This window comes from Sphaeramia orbicularis, chromosome 9 (genome assembly GCF_902148855.1).
Source record: "Sphaeramia orbicularis chromosome 9, fSphaOr1.1, whole genome shotgun sequence".
Lineage (NCBI taxonomy): Eukaryota > Metazoa > Chordata > Actinopteri > Kurtiformes > Apogonidae > Sphaeramia > Sphaeramia orbicularis.
In genome coordinates, this window is record NC_043965.1 from 14,320,499 (window position 1) to 14,333,430 (window position 12,932).

General features: G+C 36.4%; 1 protein-coding gene across 2 annotated transcripts in view; it reads left to right on the forward strand.

Annotated features, from left to right (window-relative positions):
• col27a1b (collagen, type XXVII, alpha 1b) overlaps nt 1-12,932 on the forward strand; it is a 114,999-nt gene that overhangs the window by 44,112 nt on the left and 57,955 nt on the right. For both annotated transcript variants that reach the window (XM_030143547.1, XM_030143548.1), the window contains exons 9-12: nt 2,333-2,386; nt 8,234-8,278; nt 9,116-9,169; nt 12,072-12,116. In XM_030143547.1, the coding sequence (XP_029999407.1) occupies nt 2,333-2,386; nt 8,234-8,278; nt 9,116-9,169; nt 12,072-12,116 (198 nt within the window). The remainder of the gene's footprint in view (nt 1-2,332; nt 2,387-8,233; nt 8,279-9,115; nt 9,170-12,071; nt 12,117-12,932) is intronic.

The window sequence follows — 12,932 nt, forward strand, 5'->3', positions numbered from 1 at the left end:
ATGTAGAGATTCCTTTTTGTACCTTTGTCGATGATTGGTGAAAGAAAGTCAAAAAAGGCCTCCACACCTGATTGAACTTCTATTCAGAACCCTTCATCACAAATCTAATTTTCTCCAGTTTCAGATGAAATAGAATGTCTTTTATCCAGTGTGATACCGTAGGTGGGGCAGCATCCTTCCATTTCAGAAGGTTCAGGCGGCGTGCTAGCAAAGCTGAAAAAAGCAATGAGTTTCCGACCCCTGACAGATAGTCCTAACCCTTCAACAGTGACCTCAAAAAGTAGCAAAAGTGAATCATTAATGAAAAAAGTCATGCAACAGGATGCTCTTCTTCTTCTGTTTTGTTTATTAGAGCCATGTGTATCATAGCATAAAGCACCACATATTGATAACCGAACACACCCTGGACTATTCACTATAAACCAATCAATCAGTTAATCAATTTTTATTTCCGAAGTGCTTTACAACGACCAAAGTGCTGCATGATAAATGAAAAAGGATAAAAGCATCATTAATAAATAATAATAACAACAATATAGTGCATTCTCCTATTAAAACAAACAGTCCAATAAAATAATAAAGACCACCAGTTGGAAACACACAACACTGTAGTTTTTGCAGCTCAAGTTTGTGTCACCTTTGCTTGACATTTTATGGAAACAGCTACTGTCTCTGTCATGCTAACTAAATGCACAGTTAGCTGTTTGTCACACTGATTGTTACTCTGTGTGTTAGCTTTATGTCAATGTGCATACCATTGAAGAAAAGATCCAAGAGTCCACTGAAATACCTCCCATAAGACTCAAGCTTGTATTTCCGTTTATAGTTACAAAACAGGGTAAGGGAACAGAATGACAGTGAATATTAACACAGACATAGTGAAGTTGTGAAAACAGGGGGCGACTCAGGAGTAAAACAAGGGTAAAAGCACAGGGTATTACAGTCAGAGGAGAAGAGACTTTAGACATTCATCGGGAATCTTGGCGGGAAAAGACAGGGAGAGATTTTTGGCAGTTGTACAAGTGTGCTAAATAGTTTGGACATGCTAGGTCATTCCTCCTCCTCCTTGAGTCCAGATCCTCTGTACTATCTTTGGGAAGAATGTGCTGTGTCACAACACCCCCCACCCCCTAAAAAAAAAGCCTAAAACAAACCTTCCTGTCTTTTGCACTTGCAAGAGTCAAAGTTGTTTTTGTAGAAAAGATTCAAAGAACACATATTTTGTATGCACATTAGTTCCAGGTCCTTAACACAGCTTTTCTGGTTGTTTTTCTTACATGCATTATATTTTTTGTGTTACTGCTACAAATTGTCAAATTAATAGCACAACATATTTCAATGAAGATAATCATTCTGCATGTGTGTGTTTGCATATTTGCAGCCTTATGGCGCTGTGTAGTGGTAGAATAAGGTAAAAAAAAAAAAAGAAAACAAGACATGCTCCAAGGAATCTAAAAGTTCCCACAGATTTTCAAGTACCAAGATTGAAAATGCCTGGTCAGCAGCTGTATAATTAACATAATCTGTTTACTAGGTTATTTTAGTCCTTTCTCTGTGACTACTTTATAGTAAGGACATGCTCACAATGCAATCAGTCTTAGTTTTACTGCTGCGATAATTTCTGCATGCTTTCTATTATTATTACTACCACAAATATTAAAACTACTGCTGTGACTACTGTTTCTGTCCCTCCACAGTCATTGCAGGAATTTAATATACATTTTATACATCATTATATATTAACATTTTAGCCTCTTGCATGACAATAACTTGCCAGTATTTAATGAATGTGGCTAGCTTTATGAATGAACGGCCTGTAATTATTTCCTGCATGGCTTTCCAATCCAATACTGTTTCACTTACATGCAGAATCAAAAATTCCACTTTGGTGTGGTTTCACTACAAAGAAGAAATGACTCATGAATTTCGCTGTCTGTTGATGAGGATAAACATATTAAGGCTGAACTGTGCTGACAGTAGTCTTAACAGCACGCAGCTTAACCGCATTATAATAGTACTTACTGTTGGGTTAATTGAGTGGCTAATGTGGCAATGTCTGCAGTGGCGCCTCTTTCCTTAGGCAACAGTTACTCGACGAAACAAAAGGTCTTTATTGAAAAGCCCCGAGACTTAAGTTCCTCTGTAGGAGAAAATTATGTGTTGTTTATTACTTCACGAATGCTGTGTTTGCTTTCGATTTAATATTTGCTCTTTTTCTTCTTTTTTGCGCCCTGAAGTGCACCATTTTTCTGAAGAATACAGTTTCCTTGGCTCCATTTTTTGTCTCTTGCCTCCTTTAGTCCTGGTTTCTCTCCTGTCTTTCTTTCCACAGGGTGAACGGGGAGATGATGGAAGCTCTGGGGCCAAAGGCTATCCTGGCAGGCAGGTGCAGTAAATCTAGTGTTGCGGTGCTGGTTGAGAAGGGCCACACACACACACACACACACACACTACACAGACAAAGAAGGATATAAAACAATAAACAGGAACGATGATAGTATCTCTATTGGGAATTTAGTTTTTTTTTTTTTAAATATGAGGCTGATTTTGGGCCTTTAGATAAATGAAATTTACTCCAGTAGTTCTTGCTCACTGTCAGAATGATGAATAAAATGGGAATTATGGGGAGAACTTGTATGATTTGTATAGATAGAAAGTAATTAGATTTTGAGATATTGGATACCTGCAAAACATTAAAGCCATAGGCAAGTGCAGCACAAAAATAAATAATAATGATAATATATATTTCTTGAAAAACCTAATTTTTGAAAATCCAAATAAAAAGTTTCTATCAAGGGATTGAAAGGAAAACGGGGCTTCAGAAAACGGCAACAAAACAGCCTCGAAGCCAGGCGTGAAGCACCTGTGGTGGAATTTCTGCGATGGATGCCCCTGGACTAGTGAGGAAATAAAATGTCAGAAGGTTTCCATAGTAAACACAACCCCGAAGAAAGAAAAGGTAATAAAAGTGTGACTAATGCCTCAGCTCTCCAAGGCACAAATAAGCATCCTCTGTTCTTCCAAACAGCCATGCCTTGCCCTACTTCTAGGTTTTTAACTTATATATCCTCTCCAGACATAATAAAAATACTCTCCATTGAATAATTTATGTCTGATATGGTTTTTCCACCAAAAAAAATGCAATGATCCCATTAAAACCTTGTGACTTCCAGTCCACCTGTTCGGATATTTGAAAAAAGTCAGTTTTATGATGTTATAGTGATAGTTTCAATTCCCACCTCCAAATGGTAAAAGTCCTTCAGTAGGTCCTATTGGCTGCAAAGTCATAGAGGCTGTTCAACACCTTAAATTCAGCTTTCATGAGTGCAGAGATGCTTATCCTCAGTACATCAATGTAGACCACAGGTGTCAAACATACAGCCCGTGGGCCAAAACCGGCCCGCCAAAGTGTCCAATCCAGCACATGGGAGGAATTGTGAAATCCAAAAATTACACTGAAGATATTAACATGTAAGAATGTGAAAATCATTTTAGTTCAGGTTCCACATACAGACCAATTTGATCTCAAGAGGGTCGGACCAGTAAGTTATTATAATAATAACCTATAAATAATTGCAGCTACAATTTTTGTCTCTTTATTTTAGTGTAAAAAAAAAAAAAAAGTTTACAAACTATACCTTCACAAAGAATTTGAATAACCTGAAAAATAAAAACAACCTGAAATATCTTAAAAGAAGCCAGTGCAATTTTAACAATATTCTACCTGTTATTAAATATTTTGTGTATTTCTAGATCCACTGTGATCTGTAAGTTGTAATGCATATGTGTAAATGATAAACAGAAGTATAACATTGTTAAAATTGCACTTACTTTTCTTTAGAAATATCAGGTTGTAAAAAGGGGGTGAGAGTCAATAAGTTATACTTCTTTCCACTCCTTTTTGAGTGCAGAAAAATTGTATTGATTTATTTTTTTAACCATGTTGTATGATTCTTTGTTATCTGATGATTCTATGTGCTCGAAACAAACTACTACTATTACTACTACTACAGGTTGTTTATGTTGTTCAAAGCAAGGCAATGCAAGGCAGGTTTATTGATGTAGCACATTTCATGTACAAGACAATTCAAAGTGCTTTACATAAAACATTGAAATTGTTACAGCAGCGTGCAGGGGAAGCAATAAAAGTGTGGGCATAAAAAAAAAAAAATAATGATAAGAATAAAATTAAATTAAATTTAAAAAGATAGACAAAACAAATAAACAGATAAAAACTTTAGATTTAAAAGAAACAGGGCAGATCTGAACTTCTGAATAAAAACTCTATTCAAATGCACCTGAGAACACATTTTTAAGGAAACTTAGCAGATGTAAACACTTTCATAATGTAATTTAACTTTTTTCACTGTTATTATTTTACTGGTCCGGCCAATTTTAGATCATATTGGGCTGAACATGGCCCCTGAACTAAAATGAGTTTGACACCCCTGATGTAGACAGTGCTGACATCTGCACAAATATGAGAACACAATGTACAAGACAAAATTTAAAGTTCTGGAGGTCATAAGATAGAAGAGTCTGCACACTGTTAGCTCCAAATAAATAATTCAATGCATTCTCTTCGATGGCAACAATGTTGAGGAAAAATGCCTGAAGAAGATCCATTTGGACTGAAATGTTTCAGACTGCTGTGTCTTTTGTGAATTATATACACATACAGTATCATTCTGCTCAGAGAAAGTGAGTGAAAGACCATGAGGAGAAAACACTTGAGTGTGAGTGGAAGGCCATTTTAACACGTCAAAGCTGGGAAGTAGGTATTTCTGCTTTAACGATCTGTATGCAAGGACGACCCATTTACTCCATTATTGTTTACGAGTACTAATGGTTCAGATTTTGGTCTCGGAGTTTACCTCTAAGTTTTTAGCAGCACTCACTATGTCAGTACCCTGATCCCTATAGACCATGTGTGTCAAACATACGGCTCACAGGCCAAAACCGGCCCGCCAAAGGGTCCAAATCGGCACTTTGGATGAATTCATGAAATGCAAAAATTACACCAAAGATATTAATAATCATTTTAGTTCAGGTTCCACATTCAGAGTTCTACATATACTAAAATTACATTAGGACAATGTTTGCATTTATCTAATCCAACTTTATTTGTAACGCACTTTAAAACAACCGCAGTGGGCCAAAAAATAAATAAAACCTAAATAAAAGAATAAAGTAGAAGAATAGATTAAAAGACAATAGAACTGTACAAAATAAGAAAACAGTGCTGTACAGAAGAATATATTAAACCTAAATAAAAGGAGAAGAGACATTATCAACTATCCTTTCACAAGATATGTGAATCACTTGAACAAATATGAACAACCTGAAATGTCTTAAAAGAAGTCAGTATTTTTTTTTTTTTTTTTTATTCATCTTTTTATGAGCAATGTAACAGCACATACAAAGGAGCAGAATTACAGTGCATTCATTATACATTGCCTTTTATATCATTTTCCCCCATGCCCAATCCAACCCCAAGGCCCTCTGAGAAGGGGCAACAGCAGAAACAAGAACATCATAACAGTCTCTGAGCAGTAGAAAATCAAATAAGTACAAGCAGTATCAAATGTGTGATGTACAAGAATATTAACTGAGCTAATGGAAATAGAAAAAAAAAAAAAAATACAAATAAATATAAAATAAAAATAAATAAATAAATAAAAGTCATAGCTTGTAGATACCTATGCTTACTTTTAAATATTAGACATTACCTAGATGTATCAAATGTGACAATAATTGGTAGACAGAATAAATTACGACAAAAAACAACAATACCTAAACAATAATAAAATAGAGTAGGGTGGAGGTGTGCGAGATCAATCTGAAGGCAGTGTTTGTAAAGATTGGAAGTAATCTAAAAAAGATTGCCATTTCTTAAAGAATTTAGTTGAGGAGCCTTGTAGTGAGAGGCGAATCTTTTCTAATTTAAGAAAAAACGTAACATCCTTAAGCCAAAATGAAATAGACGGGGGTTTAGGAGACTTCAGAAGTATGTAATTTTACCAATATTCTGCCTGTCACTAAATGTTTTGTGTATTTGTGGATCAACTGTCATCTGTAAGTTATAATGAACATGTGTAAATGAGAACCTGAGGTGTATTATTGTTAAAATTGCACTTATTTTTCCTCAATGAATCTCAGTTTTTTCATGGTTGTTCATGTTATTCACATTTTTTTTAAAGGATTGGTTGTAGATGTAAATGTTTTTATCATGTAATTTAACCTTTTTCACTCCTAAACATAGAGAAAAGTTTGGAGTTGACATTATTTATGTGATTCTTTTATTGGTCCCGCCCACTTCAGATCATAATGGGAGGATGTGGCCCCTGAACTAAAATGAGTTTGACACCCCTGCTGTAGACGCTTAGTAATGTGTGATGGATTAGGTTTTAGCACCCCCTACCATCTGCAGGCTGTGAATCACTGAGGCTGCAGGGTTGCTGTGGGGGGTTTCTCCTCAGCTACGCAGTGATCTTTAGAATCACACGGAGGGAATTTTCTGCACTGATGAACTTTCTGCAGTATCTCAGAAATGGATCTGAATACTTCTTAAATGTTAACTCTGCAAATATCATCTTAAAGGCCAATTAGTATTTCATATAAAGAAAAAAAAAAAAAACAAGCTGCAAAGTCCAGATGCAGCTCTGGGGGGAAAAAAAGGTCCACTCCAAATTCCAAGACCTGAATCCCATTGACAACCTCTGGAATGTGATCAAGGAGAAGACGGATGATCATCAAACAAAAGGCAAGCTGCTGCATTTTTGCACCAGGAGTGACATAACGCTCATGACAACAATGTAGAAGACTGGAGGCGAGCATGATGAGACATATTACCCCTGTGACTGGATGTTATTGCACCAAATGTTGATGTCTACACTCTTATGAACTTAAAACATTAGGATTGTGTTGTTTAAAAATGAATATAACCTTAAGCATATTTCAGATCTTTTTCAGTGTAATAGAGATTTTATTTTCTTTAACTCCTTTTTTTTACCAATACAATAAATACACACATTTACATTTACATTTATGCATTTGGCAGACGCTTTTTTCCGAAGCGACTTACAGGGGTAAACCAATCAAATCAATCAATCAAATTTTATTTATATAGCACCAAATCATAACAAAAGTTATCTCATGACACTTGATATATAGAGTTGGTCAAAACCAGACTCTAAGCCAATTTACAGAAACCCAACAGAATCCTCCAGGAGCAAACACTAGTGACTGGTGACAGTGGAAGGAAAAACTTCCCTTTAACAGGCAGAAACCTGGAGCAGACCCAGACTCCTGGAGGATGGCCGTCTGCCTTGACCAGTTGGGGTTAAAGAGAGAGAGTAAAAGAGAGAGAGATAGAGTCTGGGGGAGAGAAGGGGGAAGTAGGGGAGACACATGCATATACAGGGTGGGGAAGCAAAATTTACAATGGACATTTAGTTGTTTTTTCTCAGCAGGCACTACGTCAATTGTTTTGAAACCAAACATATATTGATGTCATAATCATACCTAACACTATTATCCATACCTTTTCAGAAACTTTTGCCCATATGAGTAATCAGGAAAGCAAACGTCAAAGAGTGTGTGATTTGCTGAATGCACTCGTCACACCAAAGGAGATTTCAAAAATAGTTGGAGTGTCCATAAAGACTGTTTATAATGGAAAGAAGAGAATGACTATGAGCAAAACTGTTACGAGAAAGTCTGGAAGATACTATTAAAGAAGAATGGGAGAAGTTGTCACCCGAATAGTTGAGGAACACTTGCGCAAGTTTCAGGAAGTGTGTGAAGGCAGTTATTGAGAAAGAAGGAGGACACATAGAATAAAAACATTTTCTATTATGTCAATTTTCTTGTGGCAAATAAATTCTCATGACTTTCAATAAACTGATTGGTCATACACTGTCTTTCAATCCCTGCCTCAAAATATTGTAAATTTTGCTTCCCCACCCTGTACATATACATGCATATTAGTACATAAATGCATGGGAAAGATCAGACATTATTCAAGGCTTGAAAACACTGAAATAAATACTTAAATGACAATGTTTTTATGCAGAATTTGGGAAAAAATGTTGTCAGGAGTTTCATTTTACACCAACACATGCCTATAAATTTTAAAAGAAGAGTAGTTGCAGTAGCTGTAGCATTCTATTTATGTTAAGTTTTAAATATTTTAACAGATGTATCCTTAGATTTTGTCTTCTGCTACATGCAGGGTTTCCCCGGGCCTGTAGGAAGAATGGGGCCAAAAGGCGTCCGGGTAAGTACCAGATTTGTGCAAGTCCTTAAGATACTGTGTGTGATCTTAAACAAAAAGGTGCTTCAGAAATAAACTACTCACTACTGCAGCCCAAAGTGTTTAAAACTATCTGTTTGTCTGCACTTTTGTCATGTTCTTGTTGGTTTGTGGCTCAATAAAGAGTATGTGTCATCTCAGCACAGCAAAGGTTTTCCTAACCCACTGTAAAATGCATGTTAAATGAATTACGTAACCAGTGTGGGTACATTAAAAGGCCAGTGTCATAAATGCCACTTGTCGGCCCTCGTTAACGATAATGACTGATGGTTTTGTTAGTATGTTTAATGTAATGTAGTTGTGATTAACTCTGGTCGTCGTTGAATCTTTTCCATGCTTGACATTTTCTTAATGTTAGCCAAATATAATAAAAGCGCATTGCTCTGCTGGTGAACTTAGTTGTAAGGCACTGAGGCATTGGTTTCTCTATTAATGTCAATGTGATTTCTGTCTCGGCTCCATCTGCCAACTCTCCCTCTGAGCAAGATCTGCACAGAGAGATCATTGGAGATCCCTGATGTGAGGGTATGTGCCCTTGGACTACATCGTGGAAGCCAGCACCATGCAGTCCATGGGCATATACACTTGCCTCAAGGCTTACCCCTTCAAGACCACTCCACCGTGAACGTCTGCAGCGCTGTAACCGATCAAAGCATCACCGCTGAAGCCTTTGTACAAACATTTTTAGACACTTCCTTGTCCATCATGTCTGCTCAGTCTGACTGCGCTTGTCCTGTCTTTTCCTCTTCCGTCTGTCTATGCCTCCTCTTTCTTCTTTCAATCTTTTATTCACTCCTGTAGGGTCACATTGGCATCCCGGGGCTTTTTGGTCTTCCTGGTCCTGATGGCGAGAGAGTGAGTATTAGTGGCTGTGACAGTAAATACCCGTAGGGCGTATTATATGACTGTCCATAAGGTACAATGAGGAAATCAAAGTAGCTTTCCTTCATGAAATACTGCAGGCATAGTTCACCAGTGTAGAATAGACCCAAAGTAGCATCAGGTCCCTCATGCAGGACTAGATCAGGACTTGGGAGGGGTAATTCCACATACCATCTCCTAGCCTAGGGGTGTCAAACTCATTTTAGTTCAGTGGCCACATTCACCCCAATATGAAGCCAAGTGAGCTGTACCAGTAAAATAATACTAGTGAAAAAAGTAAAATTGCGTCATGATAATGTTTACATCTACAACGTTTCCTTAAAAATGTGAATAACGTGAACAGCTTGAAATGTCATAAGAAAAACAAGTGCAGTTTTAACAATGTTCTGCCTCAGTTTATCATTTACACGTGTGCGTTATAACTTACTTTACAATTACAAATACACAAAACATTTAATAACAGGTATAATATTGATAAAATTGCATTTACTTTTCTCAAGACATTTCACATTGTTCATATTTGTTCAGGTTATTCACATTTTTTTGTTAAAGGAGAGATTGTTTAAAATGTAGTAAATTACATTTTCATGTAATTTTACTTTTTTACACTAAAACAAAGATAAAATCTGCAGTTTTCATTATTTATAGGTTATTATGATAGTATTTTTCTGGTCTGACCCAACTGAGATCTAATTTGGTCTGTATGTGTATGTATGGAACCTGAAATAAAATGATTTTGACACCATCGATTGTTAATATCTTCAGTTTAATTTTTGTATTTCACAAATTCATCCTGCGGGCCGGATTGGACCCTTTGGCGGGCCAGATTTGGCCCCCGGGCCGCATGTTTGACATCTGTGGACTAGCCTATCAACCGTGCTTAGCAATGGGGAAAAAAACTGTGTAGATATGTGATTTTTTTTTAAGTCAGTTATGATTCACACTCCTTTGGGACTGTGGAGAAGAGACACAGCACAGTGATGCCAAAACTCTGAAAAATATCATGTGATGTGGCATGTGTTCGGTGGTTTTAGCCACACTAGCCTTATAGCTGGTTCATCTGTCAGTCAGACCAAAACCTTGATTTAAAATGGAAGGCTTCTGTTTTTTTCTTTGTTGTACACACCCCAAAAAGAATGAGTCATCCCCCATCTGCTGTCAACTGTTAATTAATATTTTAACTTGAAACTTTTGAACTGATTTTCTTTCCTTGCTTGCTTGTATAATTCACACCCTGTTTAATTATATTTGTAGAAATGTATATCCGTATGAATGTCTGTGTGCATGTAAAAATTTGTTTGCATATACAGATGTGGAAAAAAATATTAGACTATCAAAAGTCATCAAAAACAATGGTTATACAATCAAGTACTAACTCCTGTGTGTATCATGTGACTAAAACAGACAGAAAAGAAAACATGGAATGCCTAAAAGCACTGTTTTTGTCAGTAGAATGTCATAGATATTGATGTAAGAACTTAAATGATTTGGTTATTATCAAGAAAACATGGAAAATGGATAGATATCAGCTCTGAAATTAAATTCTTATGAGCTATTTTTGTTCTTATCGTTATATTTGTCCTAACAAATTTATCTTTAGTTGTACCAGGCATTAAAATGAGCAAGAAATTGAAGAAAATAAGGGTGGTCTAATAACTTTTTCCGCAACTGTATGTCTTAAGCTTCCCCCCTGTTAGTGTCACCACATGTCCATGCAAAACATTAACATTTGTATAACAGGCAAACATATTTGATGTAAAATTTGAAGCTCGTCTGTATAATAGTACAGTGGTCAACTAAGCACTCTGTTATTTTTAAGTCATTTTGAGCTTAACATTATTAATAACTAGCGGCATTGTACCCATGGTGCCATTGTGTGTGAAAAGTGCCTATACATTATTGTAAATGCAGCCTTCACATTGTAGCATGGTCTGCTAGCAGTAGAAATTTCATGAACGGCAGCATAACCACTTCCGAAAATGGAGTATGGCGGCAGGGATGACGAATTCAAAGTAGAGAGAGGCTAAAATCGCCCAGCATACCTCACAACATTTGAATACAGACATAAAATTGTGCCTAGTAGACAGTCAAGTAATGTTTCTACTCATTTGGCGAGTTTGGTGGCGATCAGGCCTGTGAAGGCTGAGGAAAATCCGTACCCCTTCTGTGCTGCAACATCGATGGGACACAGAACGTGTATTATATAGTAGAATAGGATAGGATGCCTGTTGCTAAATGTTTTGTGTCTGTAGATCCGATCTGCACATGTATATATGATACGTTGAGGCATAATATTGTTAAAATTGTGCTTAATTTTCTTTAGACTTTTCAGGTTGTTCATATTTGTTCAGGTTATTCACATTTTACTGTTAAAGGATAGTTTGTAAATGTCAATATTTTCATTATTTAATGTTGTTTTTTGCACTAAAACAAAGAGAAAAGTTTGGACTTGTCATTATTTATGGCTATTATGCTATTATTTTACTGGTCTGGCCCTCCTGAGATCAAATTGGGCTGAATGTGGCCCCTGGAAGACAGTGAGATTTATGTCCATGTATTAAATACAGTGTATCACATTAATTACTGATGACTTTTTTGTGGTAGCAGTTTTAGCTGTGCTTTGAGATTAGTAAAATGAAAAATTAAAGGTACATACTTCATCATTTGTACAGCATGAAAAAAAAAATGGAATGCATTAAAACAGTTATACAATAGAAACTACATTATTTAAAATCCAAAACCCATTCAAACAAATGTGTTAAAAATAAGTAAATTATGGCAATAATAGGATTTACTGCTTGGCTGTGTAGGGAAATGTAAATGTATGAAAATTAATACCGCTCTCTCTCTCCTACTGTGTCTGCTTTGTCCCCAGGGAATTCCCGGCATCCATGGGCAGAAGGGCAAGATGGGTAGGCCGGTAAAGTTTTCTCTCAACATACTTTTCAGACAACATTTTTACTGTAACCTCTTTGAAAGTGGGGGGTGTTTTGTCTTGATCTATGGCCTCTTACTGTAGTGCAGACTCACTTTAAAGTGTATTAAGTTACCATTACTCTTACAGAGAGGTTCCTTTTCAGTGCGATGCCCCTCCTGGGAATAAAAGCTGTAAATCTTCTAACTTTTGCACTGACTTCACCATGATACAAGGAGAGAAAAATCTGGAAAACAAATGAATAATGAATAACTTTTACACTTTTAATCAGAATTTTACACTAATATGTGCTCTAAATAGTCTCCAGATTCATTAAACATCTCTGATTTATTTCATCTTGATGAGGAAACATTGTACTTTACAGAATATGCTTGTTACTGTTCTTGTTTTGCATTAGACTGATATGATAATGTAGTCTGTCAGTTGTGGCTTTGGCTCTCCAGTTGTTACCACAGACCAGGGAAGTTTATCGTCATTGGCGCCTGGAAGAAGGTTTCCCAATTCCCATCCTTCCAGTCTTACATGGAAAATACTAATACTGCTCTTAACCACTCATGTACATCTGATATTTTCCCAGCACTTGTCTGGTTGTACATGTTTTTTTTTTTTTTTTTATGTTATGTGGTAATGGACAATGAAAACGACTACGACCCAACATTATGTCTGTAATAGCTAAGTCATGCATCAGCTATTTCTTTTTTCTGTGGTTAAAAAAAAAGAAGTCGGTCGCTTGACGTAATTCATTTTTTCCCTCCATCCTGAATCAGCACAAAAGCAATTGAAAAGTCATGAGGCGAGATG